At 35.2% G+C, this 19,687-nt stretch overlaps 1 protein-coding gene across 4 annotated transcripts in view; it reads right to left on the bottom strand.

The window, feature by feature from the left end:
* PTPRZ1 (protein tyrosine phosphatase receptor type Z1) overlaps positions 1–19,687 on the bottom strand; it is a 193,438-nt gene that overhangs the window by 133,567 nt on the left and 40,184 nt on the right. For all 4 annotated transcript variants that reach the window (XM_031665222.1, XM_031665221.1, XM_031665219.1 and 1 more), the window contains exon 2: positions 2,029–2,094. In XM_031665222.1, the coding sequence (XP_031521082.1) occupies positions 2,029–2,094 (66 nt within the window). The remainder of the gene's footprint in view (positions 1–2,028; positions 2,095–19,687) is intronic.

Genomic DNA, 19,687 nt, shown 5'->3' on the forward strand with positions numbered 1-19,687 from the left:
AATTTTTTGCATTTTCAGTAGAAACGGGGTTTCACCGTGTTAGCCAGGATGGTCTCGATCTCCTGACCTCGTGATCCGCCCGCCTCGGCCTCCCAAAGTGCTGTGATTACAGGCGTGAGCCACCGCGCCTGGCCCGTTTTCCAGGTTCTAATTTAACTTATTGCACTGAAGAGGTATAGTGCAAATGGCTAATAAAAAAAATCATGACTTCAGTGGTAATTTAAAAAAAGGAAATTAAAGTAACAAGACCTAATTTTTAAAAATCTGTTGAATTTGCAAAGATTTTCGATATGACAATCACCAATCTTGGGTAGTATACAGTGGAGTAGTCATTTATATGACAGACGCGTGTAAACTGTCTAGGAAGCATTTAGGCAGTGTGCATCACACATTTATTTATTTATTTATTTATTTATTTATTTATTTATTTTATGTTTTATTTTTTTGAGACAGAATCTTTCTCTGCCACCCAGGCTGGAGTGCAGTGGCGTGATCTCGGCTCACTGCAACCTCCAGCTCCCGGGTTCAAGCAATTCTCCTGTTTCAGCCTCCTAAGTACCTGGGATTACAAGTGTGTGCCAACATGCCCAGCTAATTTTTTTTGTATTTTTAGTAGAGATGGGTTTTCACCATGTTGGCCAGGCTGATCTTGAACTCCTGACCTCGTGATCCACCCACCTCAGCCTCCCAAAGTGCTGGGATTACAGGCTTGAGCCACCGTACCCGGCCTGAAAGTTTTTTTTTTTTCTACTCAGTAATTACATATCAATAATTCTATAGCACAGAAGTAAAAAATAAAAACATATCTGTCAATTCATCTATCTGTCACTGCTTATAGAAGCTTAAATATGCAAAAATAAGGAAGTGGTTACATAATAAAAAAATTATTCAATGGATTAGTAAGCAGATTAACTATCATGATAAGCAAGAATAATGAAAATGAGGAAATAAATATAATTGTAAGAGTAAACTGGATACATAACTCTATAAGTAAAATATATAAACTCTGGATAATAAAAATTGTCCTAAAAGGACTATAGCAGCTTTTTAAGTGGCTATTCCCGAGGAGAATAAAATAATGATTTTTATGTTCTTCTTTGTACTTGAACCTATTTTCTAAATTTTCTACAATGAACATTTACTACTTTTAAGGTAGCAATTAAAAAGAAGAAAGAAAATACATCCTTATCTACAAAATTCAACATGCTCTGCTTCATCTATTAAGTAAAATTGACCAGGCTCATGGTAAAGCCCTTGTAATGTGATTTTATCTTATCAACCCAAGCTTATTGCTAATGAGTACCCAACTCTAATACTCAACTCCATCCCAGACGGTTACTAGGCATGCCATGGCTCACCTAAATTCCACTCATATTCTTCCACTCAGGGCTAGAACTTTCTCTCACAGAGTTTCTGATAATGATTTTTGGTTGTTAACTATTTCAAGCCAACTTCAGATGTTCATAATGTTCTAAGCAAAGTCTAGTAATGTGACAAAATCATTTTATACTCTAACACCAATAAATAAACAATAGTAATTCAGAAGAATGCTCCTTCTGAGAGCAAGAATCCTATCAATATTTGTTAAAGGAACAAAAATAATCGTTAGCATGATCATAACAACTCCAGCAGCTAACATTTATTGAGAGGTTTCTGTTTAGAAGTAGGCTCTCTGACAAGTGCTTCACACTTTATTTATCTCATTTAATGCTCAGAACAGCCACCCATTTCACTGCTGAAAAAAACAGAGCCCCAGGTTATGCTATTTCTTGAAGGTATATAGACAGCTTGGGCCTGAGCTTCAAATACAGTTTGGGTGAATGTCAATAAGCCCTACACTACCAAATTTGTTTATGGAAAGCCTATAAGATATCATTTTGTATTTTATATATCTATTAATTAATCTAACTATCCATTTAGCTAAGTTGACATGATGTATTGTGCTACAAAGCTTCCTTTTATATATAAAAACAGATACAAAACAATAAAAGTTTCTGCTAAATCTCATTATATAAGTAATATGTTTACCTGTATAGGACCAGCCAATCTCTTCAACAAGTTTTCTCTGTTGTCTGTAGTATCCATTAGCCCAATCTACAAAAAAGAAAAACCAAGGAATCAGTATGTAGAAAAATATATGTCCAAAAATAAAAGATGCCCAAATTATTCATACCATAAATAGTTCTTGATCACTTCTTTCCATGTCATCTTCTCAATGTGTTCTCTCAACCTCAACCACCACCATTACATTATACATTCCAATGCTCTTGTTCTGGTAGCTAGTAAAATTTTAGAGGGTGTATTTAAAGGATGCTGACATTCAGGCAGAAACAAGGTACATGTTTAGGTAATGAAAGAGCAGCTTAGAGGGGTTCAGCCCCAAAGAGGGACTGGAGTTAGAAAGGACAGCTTATCATGCCTCCAAATTTTTGTTACCATTCCCTAAGTCTAATGCCTGAAATCCTATTGATTAAAGATACCTTTACATTTACAATCCAAGTTTTATCTGAAAAATGCTTCTAGGGTACCCAGAATTGATCATGCTTTCAAAGTTTGCTTCCATCCTAATGCAAAACAAAATTAGCTGCTGTCAGAAAGTAGAATTTAAATGTGCATATGTTGTTTGGGAGAAATGTTATGTCAGATAGCGTGAGTGAATCTGTCCCTTGGGGGGACAGAGATGCTTGAGTTAGGTAATGCAATGGGAAACCTAGGGCCATAAAGGTAGTGAATGCCCCATGACCCAGAGAGAGAGTCTCCAGATCTAGAACATGGGGCAAGGGATAGACAAAAGAAGATGGGTGAAAACCAGTCTCACTCTGCATAATTCAAAATTTTGCTGGGAGCCATGCCTGCATCCAACAAATGGGAGTGTTCAGATTCATTCTCCTCCTTGTATGATTGTCCCTTAATCCCTGACTATACGAACATTAATACTTCATTTCAGCTACGTAGTGGGTAAAATAAATCTTTGCAGGATAGGTTTGGAACCTGATTGGTGATGACAGAACTGTTTATGTAGAGAAAGCTACAAAGAGCTAGTTTACAAATGTACTTGTAGAATATTATTCATTCATACATTGACACTGTTTATACAGTACGAAATTACTTCTTATTATCTGTATACGTTTGTTTTCTCTATTGGATGCAAATATCTCAAGGACATTTCAGAATTTATTTTTCTCTCTTCCATGTTATATACTCTCTGATTATTACAACATGGTAATAAATTACTATTTTTTAAAAACTAAAAGGCAGGCCAGCTATCAGAAATGCACACTTAAAATTCATAGGTTATCCAAAGCCAAAATCTACTTTGGAAAAATAAAGGTGTTGGTCGTGTTTAAATTTTTAAAAATCTATATATTAAGTAAATATTCTATTGGCTATATAACACACTTCAACATAAATCTATTTTTACAATAGTTTTATTAAAATATAATACATGTATCACACAATTCATCCATTAAAGTGTACAAGTCAATGGCTTTTAGAGTATTTGCAAAATTTTGTAACCATTCCTGCAAACAATTTTAGAACATTTTCATCAGTCTAAAAAGAAATTCCATACCGTTAGCTGCCACCCCACACCCACGCCCATCCCCCAGCCCTAGGAAAACACTAATATTTTTGTTTATATAGATCTGACTATTTTAGACATTTCCATATAAACAGAATGATACAATACATGGCCTTTTGCTATCACCTTCTTTCACGTCACATAATGTTTTTGAGGTTTATACATGGCACAGCATGTATGAATACTTCATCCTCCTTCACTGTCCAATAATATTCTATCATAGGGTGACCAGGACAGCCTTAAACTTCCCCTTGGTTTGACTAAACTTTAGAAAGAGTTGTTCTTGGCCATAGGCCCTTGATTTCCCTTTATTATAGAATTCACTTTAGGAAAATTGTAATTATAATTCTTTTTTTTTTTTTTTTTTTTTTTTGACGGAATCTTGCTCTGTCACCCAGGCTGGAGTGCAATGGCGTGATCTCAGCTCACGGCAACCTCCACCTCTCGGGTTCAAGCAATTCTTCTGCCTCGGCCTCCTGAGTAACTGGAATTACAGGCGCGCGCCACCATGCCTGCCTACTTTTTTTGAATTTTTAGTAGAGACGGGGTTTCAGCATGTTGGTCAGGCTGGTTTCCAACTCCAGACCTCGTGATCCGCCCGCCTCGGCCTCCCAAAGTGCTGGGATTACAGGCATGAGCCACTGTGTCTGGTTTGTAATTCTTGCTCTACTCCTGTTGAGACATAAATCTTTTTAATAGCCACCTGGTAACTTTATAATCCAGAAATGTACCTCTCAAGGACCCGGGAACCACCTCTTTGAAAAGTAATCAACAAGAGAGACAGCACTTTTATCTTCCAGTTTAGGTGGGAGGGTAAGAGCCTAACTTCAGTGGGGCACCTTGCTCCAAGTTGTAAAAACGACTTCCTGTCATAAAGATACGAATTTACTTAGATAAAATTAAATTTATTTAGATAGACTCCTATCTTTATGACAAGAGGTAGTTTAGATAAAGCCAATCAGCAAACACAGATAGCTTATGGCCCTGAATGTCCTGCAGTTCTTTTCCACAAGTTCACTCCAGCACTTAAAAACCTAACCCAGCCTGCTTCATGTGTGTTGAGTTCAAACTCAGATCTAGCTTCTCTCCCCTACTGCAACAGCCTTGAATAAAGTATTTCCTTCCTGTTTAACTTTGGTGCAATTTTTGTTTTGACAATTGAATATGCCATATTTTATTCATCCATTCATCACGTAATGCATACTCGTGTTGTTTCTAATTTTGGGCTATTATGAATAATGCTGTTATGAATATTCATACATAATTTTGTTTCACTTTCTACTTACCAATGAAATCTTAGGCTCACAATTTATTTTTCAAATAGGGTTGTTCCATAAAATGCTAGTTATTTAAGACTAAACTGATTTAAGTTAAATCCTGGGGTTAAGAGTTTCTTTGTTACAAATGAATATATACAACTGGATATTAGGGCCATAAAAGGTTACTGACTGAGACTTTTAACAGTGTAGAAAAAAGTAATTCCTATTTTAGAGATAAGAAGATTTACGCCAAAAAATGTAAGTGGTTTGTACAGGCAGCAAGTGATAAAAAATGGAAACCATAATGCGGGGTCCCTGACTTCCACTTCATTTATCCTCCCTCAATATCAAGGATTCCTACAAATCCTGAGCTACTGGTTACTCTCCTAAGGTGCTCTGCCTCAGCAGGAGCCTCTATAGCATGCTTGCCTTCAAGAGACACAAAATAGTGCAAAACAATACAGCGGGCTACAGGTTCATTAGCAGGAATTACTTGGACAAATAAATTATAAAGAATTGACTGTATACGTGATTTAAGCTGGCAATCAACTGAAATTTTCTCTGAAACTTTGCACTGGCCATAGGAAAAAGATTCCTTGACATTTCTAATATATTTTAAGTATAAATATTTTAGAAATGTAAGACATTTTGTTATGCATTGTGGTGACTTCAGGAGATCAGATACCATGCAAAACCTGTATTTAACAAGCATTCTATTGAAATAAATAAAACAGTAAGCTCTTGTTTTAATGATTCATTCTAAAGGATAACAGCAAAACATCAGCAGAATTTTAGCTTTCCTTGTAGAGTTTTATCCCTACACAATGAACATTTATCCTTGGTTTTTAATTACTTACATTAAGAAAGCTTTTTCAATACAAGATTCCCAGGTGTTGGTAGCTCTCTTCAGTTCCTTTATGTATTGTTCCCTTAATTGTTACTTCAAACAATCCGTTACACATTCATATGCTAATTACATAGTGCTTGGGCGTGAGAGAGTACCCCACTTTAAAAATTCTACTTAGAGGTCTGATAGATGAGATGTGATAGCTCCAATGAACAAGAAAAAAAGAAGCCGGGTTCACTTTTTTGTTGCATTATATACTTTGAAAACCAGGAAATCCTATATAAAAAAGAATCTATCAAAGTGCTTACGCATTTTAAGATCCATTAAAATAATGAAATAAAGAATTTTTTTTCTGTTTCTGTGGATTTCAGTTTCTTTAGTTTGTATATTTTGTTTCTTTCCATTTAAAATATTTGACAAGGCTGTTATGGTGTGACTGTTTTGTAGTGATAAAACTAAGAAATTTCAGGAAGTGACTGTTCACATGATATACAACAAGAAAATACATATTAGCAAATCTTTTTTAAGGTTATCTTAAAATTTGTCCTAAAAATATTCTTCATGAAGCAGCTTTCTAACCTCCTAACGAAATTCAGAGAAATTTGGTTTATATTATGTCAGATAACCTAAACATTCTCCTTTTAACTCATTCCACCTTGAACTTACCTTGAGCACTCACATATATGCAAACATGTATATATACAAGGATATATAAAAATACATATATTTATTTAGTATATGTATTATAAATACATATTTCATTTCTGTTTACTTATGTAAAGGAAATCAAAGTTTTGTTTTCCTTGATAACTCCCTATCAAGGAAAACATCTTTTCTCAAATTTTTTAAACTCCCCCACCAAGTTAAAATCAGGGTGCTCATTTCCTACTAAAAAAAAGTCATTAAAAATGTTTTGAATTCTAAAAATGCTGCTGATTGTGGCCTTACCCTAAAGAAGATCTCTGTTTCATGTTGATTAACATGAAACAGAAGACTGAAGCGGCAAGATAAATCTTCAATTTATCACCTGCATTCTACTAAAAATTCTAGCAGCAGTGCTCTGACAAAATTCACACACAAACACATATACACATGTTATTGCCATAAATAAAGTGGTCAAAATATTACTATAATAGAGAGAAATACAGTCCTCCTAAGAAAAAGAATTTTCAGATAGAAAATAACCACAGATCTAAATTTGAAGTCTAGGATTTCGTATCTCTTAAAGTGAATTTGTCCAAGGTAGATGATAGTTCTTGCATATTTCACATCCTTTAAAGAAGATACTAAAGAATTTCCGAGGACATAAAAAGGTAGCAGAAGTCTAGAAATGTGGCAAATAAATCATAGAATTAGAGATGAACCATTAAAGACCTTGAAGAAGTCTGACAAGGAAGAGACCTGGGGAAAGGGACCGAATATTCCAGGTAGAGGAAAAGGCATGAGGACCAAGAAGTGAGAAATAACAGAACTCAAGATTTGAGAGGCCAGGGAGCGCTCATGTAGGATCTTCATAGATCACTAGGAACTTATTTTTGGTGACAGCTCACTATCCATCTTCACGCTTTTAACTTTCATCCTACTCTCTCTTCTTACCTAGATTTCTTTTAAAAGCGAGGAGGTAGTCTACTGAGTTGACTGAATGGCATTGAATGTACTTCGTATGTTGCACATATTTTGAAGAAAATTTTCAAAGAAGAGTATGAAATAATCCAATACATATTTTAACTGAAATGAAAGGGATTGGATGTGTGCTTGTGAAGAAACATAGGTGGTTTGTGAAGGCTTGAAGGACTTAAAACCCTCTGGAGATAGTATACTGTCATCAGAGTGGTTATCATCCACTAAAGAATGTGACAGTAAGACATGCTTAAGACTGAAGTGGCATTGATAAACAATGGTTGATAGTGACAGCAGTCAAAATCATCTGTCACTGGAAACAAAATAAGTATTTTCCCTGAAAATAAAATAAAAACAGGAATTCCTTTAAGAAGAGAATCAACTGTTTTTTTGAGGTGGAGTCCCGCTCTATTGCCAGGCTGGAGTGCAGTGGCATGATCTTGGCTTACTGCAACCTCCGCACCTCCCCCAACACCTACGCCCTGGGTTCAAGCAATTTTTCTGCCTCTGCCTCCCGAGTAGCTGGGATTACAGGCATGCACCACCACGCCCAGCTAATTTTTGTATTTTGATTAGAGACAGGGTTTCACCATGTTGGCCAGACTGGTCTCGATCGCCTGACCTCAAGTGATCTGCCCACCTTGGCATCCCAAAATGTTGGGATTACAGGCATGAGCCACTGCGCCCAGCCAGAATCAACTTTTGATTAAAGAACACCTATGGACACATCACCTGCTTATTAAATACTTTGTATCTTCAGATATTCTACTATTGTTGTCTTTCTCCATTTGATAAGAAAGCTGAGTTTATGATCTAACCCAAAACCATGATTTGCTAAGACAAACTTTCCAGGTAAAATTAAATTTGCCCGCGAGTACAGAGTCTACAATATTATACATGGCAAATTTTCTTTGTGGATCTTCCTGTCATTCAATGTTAAGGATTGGCTTGCTGTCAAGTTAAATGATCATATAGCCTATCTTTACCCATCTGGAATGTAAATTTTATTCAGTATATATGCAACGACATTTATGAAACCTAATTTAACTAATTACGGTAATTCAAATAGTATGATTTGTTTAGGCTATAGTAATAGTTCAAACATTGCACTTACTGTTAACCACTTCAGATGTAACCAAAAGACCTAAAAAATACCGTTTTTTTATAGTATATATATCAAGCCATTTGTTTTCCAATTTCAGCTACCTTCCAGTGTTAGAAAGCAGAGTTTTGGTTTCCTCCTTTCTTCAAAGGCTTCAAAATAAAAGTACTTTTGAATGTCTCAAAACTTAAATAGCATCTTTATGCAAAATAAGAGGATATTTTAATTTATATCATTAAAAAGAGGTAATTCTGGAAAAATATGAGTTATAAGAGTCCAGGTAACCTCTTTATTTAAGAGTAAGTTTAAAGAGATGAAAAGTAGATGCCTGAGGCACTATATAATCAAAATGGTAAATCATTTAAGGAGATGGAAAGTTTGAACATAAGGATAATGGAAAAGAACAAAGGCAGTCATTTCTTACATATGCTTACTTTGGTAGTGAGACATCCAGTTAAATGTATATGTCTCACAGGACCAAGGAAAGGCTCGAAGGTGAGCAATTAGATTTTATTGTCTCTTAGACATGCTTTCAGAGACAGAATCTCTCTGTTGGTAATTTGTCTACTACTCAAGCTTTTCAATGAAAGCTCAAAATAGTCACAGGCTAATCTTGATAAGTAGTGTATTTTCCTATACTTAGATGCATTTAAGCTAATGTAATTTATCTATATGTCTAAAGTTGAGGCATTTTTTGTTAAAACATATTAATAATTTTGATCTTTATGACATAATAAAGCATGCCTATTTCAAACAAATTAGAAAATATACAGGTAGCAAAAATACTTCAAAAATCACTTGTAATTCTATGTACTGTAAATAACTGCTATTAACAGTTTTGCACATGCACATATGTTTCTCTAGATGTTACATATTTATATATAATAAATTTATACTTTACTTAAATTCAATGACACTATTTGGTAACCTGTTTCTTTACATGATAATGAATCACTGACATATTCTCAATTTAATAAATATTATTTTACAGCATCATAACAGTTCACTTAAATCATTCTCTATTTTTTGGATACTAAAATTAAAAGTTGACAATTTCAGAAGATTTATTTCTTGAGCTTAAATGATATGCATGAGGATAGTTTCTATTGAACTAGTTTTGCTTGAGCTTCAGGTATAAAATAAAATCTGTAGATGAAGTACCACATTTTTTCCTGTCAAACTTCTTCTAAAATATCAACAAAACGCTAAGCACAAACTCATTGTTATTGTACTACAATCATTATAGTTACCTAGTTTTATGTCTATAACTAACAGTGAATTTGTTTCACCATAAGAGAAAAATCCAATGTTGACTGCTCAGCGATAATGGGAACAGAGACAGAAATATCAACCTGTGTACAAATAACAATTAAAGGAACGAGCTAAAATTAATATTATAAGTGAGAAGAGAACCCAATCTGTGAAGAAAAAGTATATAAAAGGGAGTAGAAAACACAATTCATCGAATGACAAAAATAATGTGTTATTATATTTATGTATTATGTTAATATATGCTATTAAATTATCTTACCATAATAGTATTATTTAGCAATGTAAATAAGATTGCTGTTTTGAAATCTTATGCTCATGTACTTTCACTGAAATCTGACGCAGAGCAAGAACATCTGCCGTGCCCCCTTCTGACTGGGGTCGCTCAGGAAGTTCTGGACAACTGGCACACTCAAATAGCCAATTAGAGGATACAATGGGATTCCATTCACATTTACCATGAAAAGCACAAAACACCAAGAGAGTTCATAAAGGAACAAAGATATGAACTATTTTTAATATAAAAGAAAATGCAAATAAATGAAGAGAACTACTACACTCTTCAAAGGAAACATTGAATTTGGGGAAGTTGTGATTTTTTTTTCCCATATTAATGAATAGGTCAAATCTCACTAGGATGTTTCTAACTGGAGACATTTTTTGAAAATTTATATAGAATAGTAAATGGAGAGTGATAATTGACTAGAACAGTTAGAAAAAGTGTGAACTAATAAAGGCTTGGTTATCAATTACTTAAAAAAAAATGAATTGACAGGCAGATCAACAGAAAAAAGCAAACAGCACTAACACAGAACCTACTATAGATGCAAATTTAATATATGAGAAAGGAAACATCCCAATTAGATAAGGAAAATTATGAAGGTTCAAAGGTTGGGAACACTATTTGTGAAAAAAATTAAATCGTACTTGACACATACATAAAAATAAATTCCAAGTGGAATAAAGAATGTTTTAAAAAAGATGCAGAAAAACTATTTACAAAGTGAACGTTAAATTAATCATAAGATGGGGGATGCCTTTCTATGCCTGAAAAAAAGGATATTATGAAGAAACATTTATAACTATGATTATATAGCACTTAAAACTTGTATAGAGAAATGTTTAATGAAATACAAATTGTAAAATTAAGCTATTGATAAATGTTAAAACACATTACACAAATATTACAATATATTCCACACACAAAATTATTACAAATCAATAAGGGCAAAATATAAGCACAAAAGTTTTAAAAATGCAAATACAATTAATAAATTTATAAAGAACTGTGAGACTTTACTGGTATCAAAGAAACAGAAACTAAAATAACATGAAGATAGCAGTTTTCCAGCTAGCCGGTTGCCAAAGGTTTATTATTACTTTTTAAATATTCAGTGATGATCCAGAAATCTTGAGATGTTTCCTTATGTACAGGTAGAAGAATGAACTACTATAAACTTTCTGGGAAATGACTTGACAAGGGTTCTCAAGATCCTTAAAACTCTTCATATCATTGGACACAATAATTCTATTCCAAAGAACATATTTTAAAAGATTAACAGAGATTAACATGATATACCAAGATGTTTACAACATTGAAAATAATGGTGAATAACTATAAAATACGTTAACATACAAAATGTGGGGGAAGTTTAAATAAATTATATAAGGTTCCTAATATGAAATGAGGTGAAGCCATTATAAGTATATTTTCAAAAATATTTATTGATTTTTTTTTGAAATATACATGATATAAAACATTATCAACAGTTAGGATACAATTTTATAAATAGTACATATATACAGAAATGTAAATTTCTTTATGTGGTGCCATTGGGACTGATTTTTATTTTTTCATATGTTCTTACGTTTTCCAAGTATTTGATGAGTTTTTGTTAGTTAAATATTTAAAAAATTTAAAGTGTCTATGCACTCTGAAAGAATGTCTCTGATTCTACAACTAAAGATAAATATGTAAATATGTTTCAAGTATTTTACATCTTTAAGACTGTAAAGAAAAATTTGAAATCCATTTTAAAATCTTCTTCCAAGAGACTGCATGATAGATGCGGCATTAACAGCATTTTAAAGTTAAGCTTATGAAATAATAGCCAAGTTGACACATAGTAGGCAAGTTAAGTACTTCAGCTACCAAGATAATGAAAAACAAGAACCACAGCAAAACAGGAAGTGCAACAAACTCACAGATCATCTTATTGGCCATGATGATCAGATGCACTGGGTCTTCATTTTGTGGGTAAACCTTGAAGTAGTCTTATTTTAATTTTTATCATATTTCTAAAACAGCACATTTTGCTTAGATAAAATTAAACCCAAATGTCAGCGTCTATCCATTAAGCAGGACAATCTGGCAGTTTTATGTGTTAACAACCTGTTCTGAAATAGGTGTTGGTCATGTTAAAGTTGCTGCCAGGAGGCTGACTGATTCACTGTGTGGTTATGTCTGGACAAGGCAGGGTTTCTTGACTCGTTTCCCAGTGTATTGACTGAAAATTCATTTTTGGCATGAATTCCTTTTTTAAAAAACTGGTCTAGAAATAAGAAAACTTTATTCCCAGGAAGCATATTTACTATAATAAACTGATAATTTTTCAATGGATCTGTAATTATGTAAGACATTTTCAATTTGCCAGTATCTTTTATAAGCCACTTGCTATTGCTCATTAAAACTACTTAAGCTTGGGCAATATTGCAAAAAGAAATCAGGATGAGGAAGGGAGATCTGTCTAACTTTAACTATAAACACATATATTTTTTATGCCTCTTTTCACTTTATTCTTAAGATCGAAATCTTAGATTCTGCCTTTAAGTGATGACCTTGGTGAAGTCACGTCCCTTTGCTTGTATTTCCAAAACTTAAAAAAAGGGGTATATATCTCCTGTTTACTTACAATGATACTGTAACAAGAGATAGGGCATGTGTAAAACCATTTTGAGCTCTTTGTAAAAAATGTGCTTATAACAGCACTTATCAATTCCTGACTTTTATTTTTCAGGCATTTGAAATTTTTCTTTCAATAGTGAAGCAACTTTTTTTACAACAATGTGACATTTATCTAATGTGCATAGCATGTTTCTGTTGTCATAAATTATTCACTTGTTTTCTGATGCTATCTGATTCTTAGTCTGAAGTGCTCTTTAGTTTTAAGGATAAGTATGGACACTCACTGCACATGGAAAATACAAATCCTGATATTCAAGGATAAACTGTTTCCCTAGAGAACAATATGAACACTGAAAAACAAATATTTATTTTAAATCAAACTTGAGGAACTACCTTTATGTAATCTAATTATGTCTTTGCGTTGTACTTTTTGTTTTGTTTTGTTTTGAGGCAAAGTCTCGCTCTGTCGCCTAGACTGGAATGCAGTGGTGCGATCCATCTACGTTCACTGCAACCTTCGCCACCCTGGTTCAAGCAATTCTCCTGCCTCAGCCTCCCAAGCACCTGGGATTACAGGCACCCACCACCAAGCCTGTCTAATTTTTGTATTTTTAATAGAGACGGGGTTTCACCATGTTGGCCAGGCTGACGTCAAGTGACCTCAAGTGATCCAACCGCCCCAGTCTCCCAAGTGCTGGGATTGCACGAATGATCCACTGCGCCCCACCTGTATTGTAAATTGAATACATTTTTTTTTTTTTTTTTTTTTGAGACGGAGTCTCACTCTGTCGCCCAGGCTGGAGTGCAGTGGCCGGATCTCAGCTCACTGCAAGCTCCGCCTCCCGGGTTCACGCTATTCTCCTGCCTCAGCCTCCCGAGTAGCTGGGACTACAGGCGTCCGCCACATCGCCCGGCTAGTTTTTTGTATTTTTTAGTAGAGACGGGGTTTCACCATGTTAGCGAGGATGGTCTCGATCTCCTGACCTCGTGATCCACCCGTCTGGGCCTCCCAAAGTGCTGGGATTACAGGCTTGAGCCACCGCGCCCGGCCCGAATACATTTTTTAAAGTAAAATTTTTCAGAATACTTTCCTTGTTCCAGAAAAGACTAAAGGCAGCGTAAGATCACTATTTATTTAAGAGCTTATATTGTTTACATTTTGAAGAGTTCTTCATTTTAGAACCACTTTCTCCACTAGCAATTAAAAAAAATTAAACAGTTTGATGACATCTCTAATTAGTAGGCTTTTAATTGTTAATGAGCACCTAGCTATATTCATCACTGATTTTGCTCATAACTGTACAAAAAAGATTACATCTACTGCTTTATTGGTACGTAAAAATGTTTCATTGCCAGTAGACTATGAAGTGATAATTACTATTTATCATTTTATTTCCTTGTATTGTAAAGTTTATTTGAAGTGAGCAGAAACTGTGCAAATACTATTGTCTCAATTAGTACAGCTTAAGTACGGTCTAGCTGGCTAGCAGAATCATTTTATTGGCTTCACATTCCTCTGCGGGACACTTTTAGTCCCCATCCCATGCCTCTACCCTTTGCCAAACATCTCAGTTGTACTCTCTTTTCTTTCTCACTTTAATACTTGCATTCTCCATGGAACTTGGTGTCTCCACAATGCCCATTCTGTGAAACCCCAAAGTCGGCCTTAAGAAGCGAGGATTCACTTCAACCACCAATCACAATATGCTTATCTTCAAGTCTTGTAATTGGTGACCTATCCTGACCAACGACAGCACTGGGTCTTACTGGCCCACTGCTGCAACACCATTTCCCAAATTTTGCCTGAAAATTTGAATGCCCTCTGCAGTGGCAGATGCTCAAAGATGCTCATTGGGTTGCCTAGATTACACAGGTTTATTGCACTCAGAGGAACAACATTTAAAACGCATTCCTGTTCAGTACATAATTAATAGTCTTGGAAAATACATCCCATTAGTTACTTTTATACACAATTACAAATTGTTGGCCAAGGGTTAGATATTATTTATTTTGGAATAGTTAACTCATTTGGAACAAATATGCTTTCTCTCCAGGTTTATTGTTCTGTTTGTGAGGATGTCAAGAGACTGAACAAGTTAATGCAGTGTTTTTGGCCAGGACTCTGCTGGCATTTTGCCCTGGACTTACTAGGCCACTGGGACACCTAGAGATAATTAACATACTCCTGCACTGTCTAATGTGATAATGGTAACGGTTAAATAAAAAAGAGCAGTTTTTTTTTTTTTTTTTGAGATGGAGTCTCGTTCTGCCGCCAGGCTGGAGTACAGTGATGCGATGTCGGCTGACTGCAACCTCCGCCTCCCAGGTTCAAGTGATTCTCCTGCCTCAGCCTTCTGAGTAGCTGGGACCACAGGCGTGTGCTGCGACGCCCAGTTAATTTTTGTATTTTTAGTAGAGACGAGGTTTCACCATGTTAGCCAGGATGGTCTCGATCTCTTGACTTTGTGACCCGCCTGCCTCGGCCTCCCAAAGTGCTGGGATTACAGGTATGAGCCACCTTGCCCAGCAAAAAAAGAGCATCTTAAAAACAGACCACAGGTAGCATCACTGCACATCAAAGGAGCTAGCTCTGTGGGCAAGTCAATGTTTCTCTCTAAGTCTAGGAAAAAGAAAAAAGTGTTTTTATGAAAGGATTTACACCCTGGAATTTACATATCATATAACACAAAGACAAAGATATAGAAATGTAACCTATGTTTTCCTTAATAGATTTTTTAGCATCTAAGTGATCATACCTTTCTGAAGTTTATACTTCTGTCATTAATTTCACTAATGGCAAATATTATTTTGACAGAAGATGTGTATCTGATAAGCTATTACAGATCTAGCCAAGGATACACTGATTTAACCTTGGAAATAAGATCACATAATTTTGTGCTCAAGCGGATCACAAACTGGAGCCAATGCCTAAAGTTCTTTAATACATCATTCAAGTTCATTGGCAAATTAAGAAAACAGTGACTGCTGAAATACAAATTATTTTAAACTACCTCGTTTTTTAACCTCAGAAATGGTTTACAGAAACTGTCAACTCCTACCATTTTAAATGATATGCACCTCTAACTAACTTAAATGTCTTGCTTCACATACTATTTAAATGAAATGAATGCTTCTTGTGAGGATAGAATTCCCAGAAGCCTCTCTGGTCTCAGAGCAAGGGGCATTAGTAGGCAAAGAAGTTCTGCATTTCCCAAGAGGACCTCCATCAGACCCCTTGAGGCTATGCACTCACTTCCTACCTGAACCTCCCAGGTAATACAGTGACTGGGGAATACGCTGCTCCCTCCTGATCAGGGAGTGTCTGGTGATTTGGGATGGTGATCCATTCTAAGGAATCATGACAATACCATCAGCCTGACACAGCTTTCTCATCTCACACAAAGTTGCTGTCATTCAGAAGCATGTGTGCAGTATCTGGTGGTGCTCTAGTGGGTCTTGATTATCAGGGAGAAAGACTACCCCTATCTCCCTGACACATCCAAAAATAATTGATGCAGTTTTCTAAACCCTTCATGTAATTTTGCCCTCGTTTCCAGTCCACCAAATTACTTACGGGAAACTTAGCAGTAATTGTAGACGTAACAAGAAACCCTTGGAAACTTTTCACATGTAATATCAGCATGGTGCCTGGCACATGAGTGAATAAATGAATGAAAGTTACACATCTCACACCATGTTCAGCTCTGTAGTTACGAGAGGCTTAGGTAGAGCAAGTATCCAGTAAAACCCTCAAGAAGAAAAGGCATTGAGGATATTATTTCATGGTCTTCAACAATCCCATTATGTTGTTATTTTAATTATATTTTTTACAATTTTGGTCTTTAAAATACCATGGACCACCAAGGATATTTCAGCAAAATAAGATTAACAGATGATTTATGATTTTAATGAATTTGATCCTTTAAATTCAAGGCACGTCCCAAGGATTTTTCACAAAAACAATTGATCCTTTTCATGGCTTAACGCCACTGTAACTTCCTCTACACAGCTAGCGGATTGCCATGGACACACACTCGGACGCCTTTCATTCTCTCCAGGTCTCCAGAAGTTTACGTTTGAAGACAGAAAGAGCAGAGGAATCTTTTCTATACATAAAGCTTACTTGGGACCTTAAACAGCATGCACCTTTGTAATACAAATTTCTACCAGCAATTTATAGTATGCTAAAACATTACTTCTACACGAATTAAAAAAAGAAGTAATGTTTTAAAAATCCAGAAAATATCAAGTAATCACAAACCAGTGATTTAAGACAGTGGTAAACACCTATGATTTCACAGAGGTGTAGCAACCCACAGCTAAAAAAAGAAATGTCTGGTTTCTGTTTCTTTCTTTTACATATTCATTTAGAGACAGGGTTTCACCATGTTGCCCAGGCTGCTCTTGAACTCCTGGGTTCAAGGGATCCACTAGCCTCAGCCTCCAAAAGTGCTGGGATCAGAGGCGTGAGCCACCACACCAGGCCAGATTTCTGTTTCTTTTAAATAGGTGCTATACACAGAGGTAAAAAGGATAAAGTATGCAAATAAAAAATGAATACAGACTATGTAGCTGGATAATTCTAGGCAACAGTTGCAGTTTTTTCCTGGGAATTCAGTTAGATGGTTTTTGCCTGAACTTTATTAATGATTTTCTGAATTCTTTATATAATATGTATGTGTGAATACGTTAAGAATTCTTTTGGTTGAATGTTAAATAATTTGAAATTTAACTCAATCTTATTCTATTTTACTGACAATGCTCAATGGAAAAGAAATGAGAGAAAACTTTCCCCCATACCTGCTAAGGTAAGATAATTTTTCTAATCTTTTCATAAGAAATCCCAAGATAAACTTCCATTTTGTGGACCATCTCTGTGTCAATTTGTAATATTTATAAAACTAGCACAGGTTAAATGCAGCTTCATTTTATCAACTACCTATTTGCTGAATTAAACCAATTAATTCAATGACTGTAAACACACAAGAAGGACCAAATTAATACAACGTCCAGATATCTTATTTATTCCATGCACCTTGCTGGTGCTACAGATGAAAACTTCTGAAGTCAGTTCCCCTAATGCAAAGCTTCTCAAACTATTTCATACCATGTCTCAATTAGAAAGTGATAATGCTTTTTGTGCCTTGGGATAACATATATGAGCTGGGCAGGTGAATATGTGGTACACATGTAATTCACGAGTGGCACCACAGCACACTGACTGGGAAGCCTTGCCATCCTCAAACACCTGGTGTCAGGGCCTTTGCTCAGCCATTTCTCCAACTGGGTATCTCTACTTTCTCCTTTCTCTGCCTCCTCACCCAATCCCAATCCTTCTCATGCATCACGTGGTATCTTAATACCATTTCTCTGACTTTTATGGTCTTTCTCACAATTATAATCGAGTAATTTTTTAAAATATTTGTTTACTGTGTCATGAAGGCATGAACTGCTTGAGAATTCAAAATGTGTCTATCTTGCTCTCTGCTGCATATTCAACACCTAACCTAGGCAAACATGCTCTGTAAATATTCATTGCATGAATAAACGACAAATTTAGGATTTATAATCTCAGAGGAATGTTTTCTGCCACCCATAATTCATTGACCCGTCTCTGTTCCCCAATCTTTTTCAGATCAGTGACTGCTAAATCCTTCCTTTTATGATCAGGAGCAGACTGAACATTCTGTTCTCACCAAGAAAACAGAAAACGGGAAATTTTGCAAGTTCCCTCCTCTTCACCTTTTAACTACTATTTTCATCACCATCTTTCTCATTGCGTCTCATAGAGACAGATGCCATCACTCTTTTCCCATCCTCCTACCTTCTCCAGGACTTTGTGGACTTCAATCTCTCTCTCTTCGCTGAATTGCTCTTTTAAGCCCCTGTAACATACTTCAGCACTGCCCTCAAAATTCTCCTTCCCTTAGTCTTACCCTCTCCTTTACCAAATGCACTAAGCATCTGTATTTCCATACATTTTTCAAGTGGCAGTTGTCATCTTTCAATGAACATACACCTGTATGTCTCTCTTCTGTCTCTGGATTACTTTAAGAGCAGAAACTAGTACACCCTTAGATCCTCTGTATCTTAGTATCAGGCACAGAATAAGTGCTCATGAATATTTAACACAATGAATAAAAAGAGATTACTGGATACAGAATGAGTGCAAAGCACGCTAAACACGTTATCAACTTCATAACCATCTCTTATATCGTGTTTCCCATACTTGACTGCTATCAAAGAACAGTGGATAGGGACACTATACTGATAACGAAATGAAAACTTTGCCTTGTTATAATTTTCATATAAAATGGTTGCAGTTAACAATAAATATATGAAATTTATTTCTAATTCCTTCTAGGATTTACTGGGCTTTCTTGAGTTTATCTAGTACTTCCTGCTGTTCAATTATGGACACCTTCAACTACACATTAGCCCCTTATGGATAAAAGAATCTTAGTTTTCATACACTGGAAAATGTTTCATCATAATTTTTTATTTCAAATATAATATGGAAACAGACATTTCTGTTTTCAAAATTGGTCTACTTTTATTAGAAACTCATTAACAGAACTTAAATTTTTCCCCATTAAGTTCTTACACTGAAATAAATGTAATGACTGACCATTTAGCTATCTAGGTGCCTGTAATATTGAATAGCTTATTGAGATATTGAATAGCTTATTAAAGTGAAACATATTTCATACATATGTGTATAAAATTAAAAGGTTTCCAATATATAATTCATTTTCTTACATGATATGTGATAGATGATATGACAGATGTAATGCTTTTACAACCATACCTTCCTATCTCTCATCTAAGTTTCAGAAAAGGAAGGGGCTCTGAAAGGATAAGAAAAGGAAAGAAGATAAGATAAGGAAAGGATAAGAAAAGGAAGAAGTTAAAAATCAGAGACAGTGGGAAGGTTGCTGTTCATGTTTGCTAAAGATGTGCATCAGAATTAGGCATGAAAAGTTATTTTAAATGTATGCAATCTAGAAACATTTATATGGAAGAAAACCACAACATACAGGTAACTAGTTATGACTACGGAGACAAGGAAAAAGTACTTTATTACACAAAAATGGCCAGTTACAGT

This window comes from Papio anubis, chromosome 4, assembly GCF_008728515.1.
Source record: "Papio anubis isolate 15944 chromosome 4, Panubis1.0, whole genome shotgun sequence".
NCBI lineage: Eukaryota > Metazoa > Chordata > Mammalia > Primates > Cercopithecidae > Papio > Papio anubis.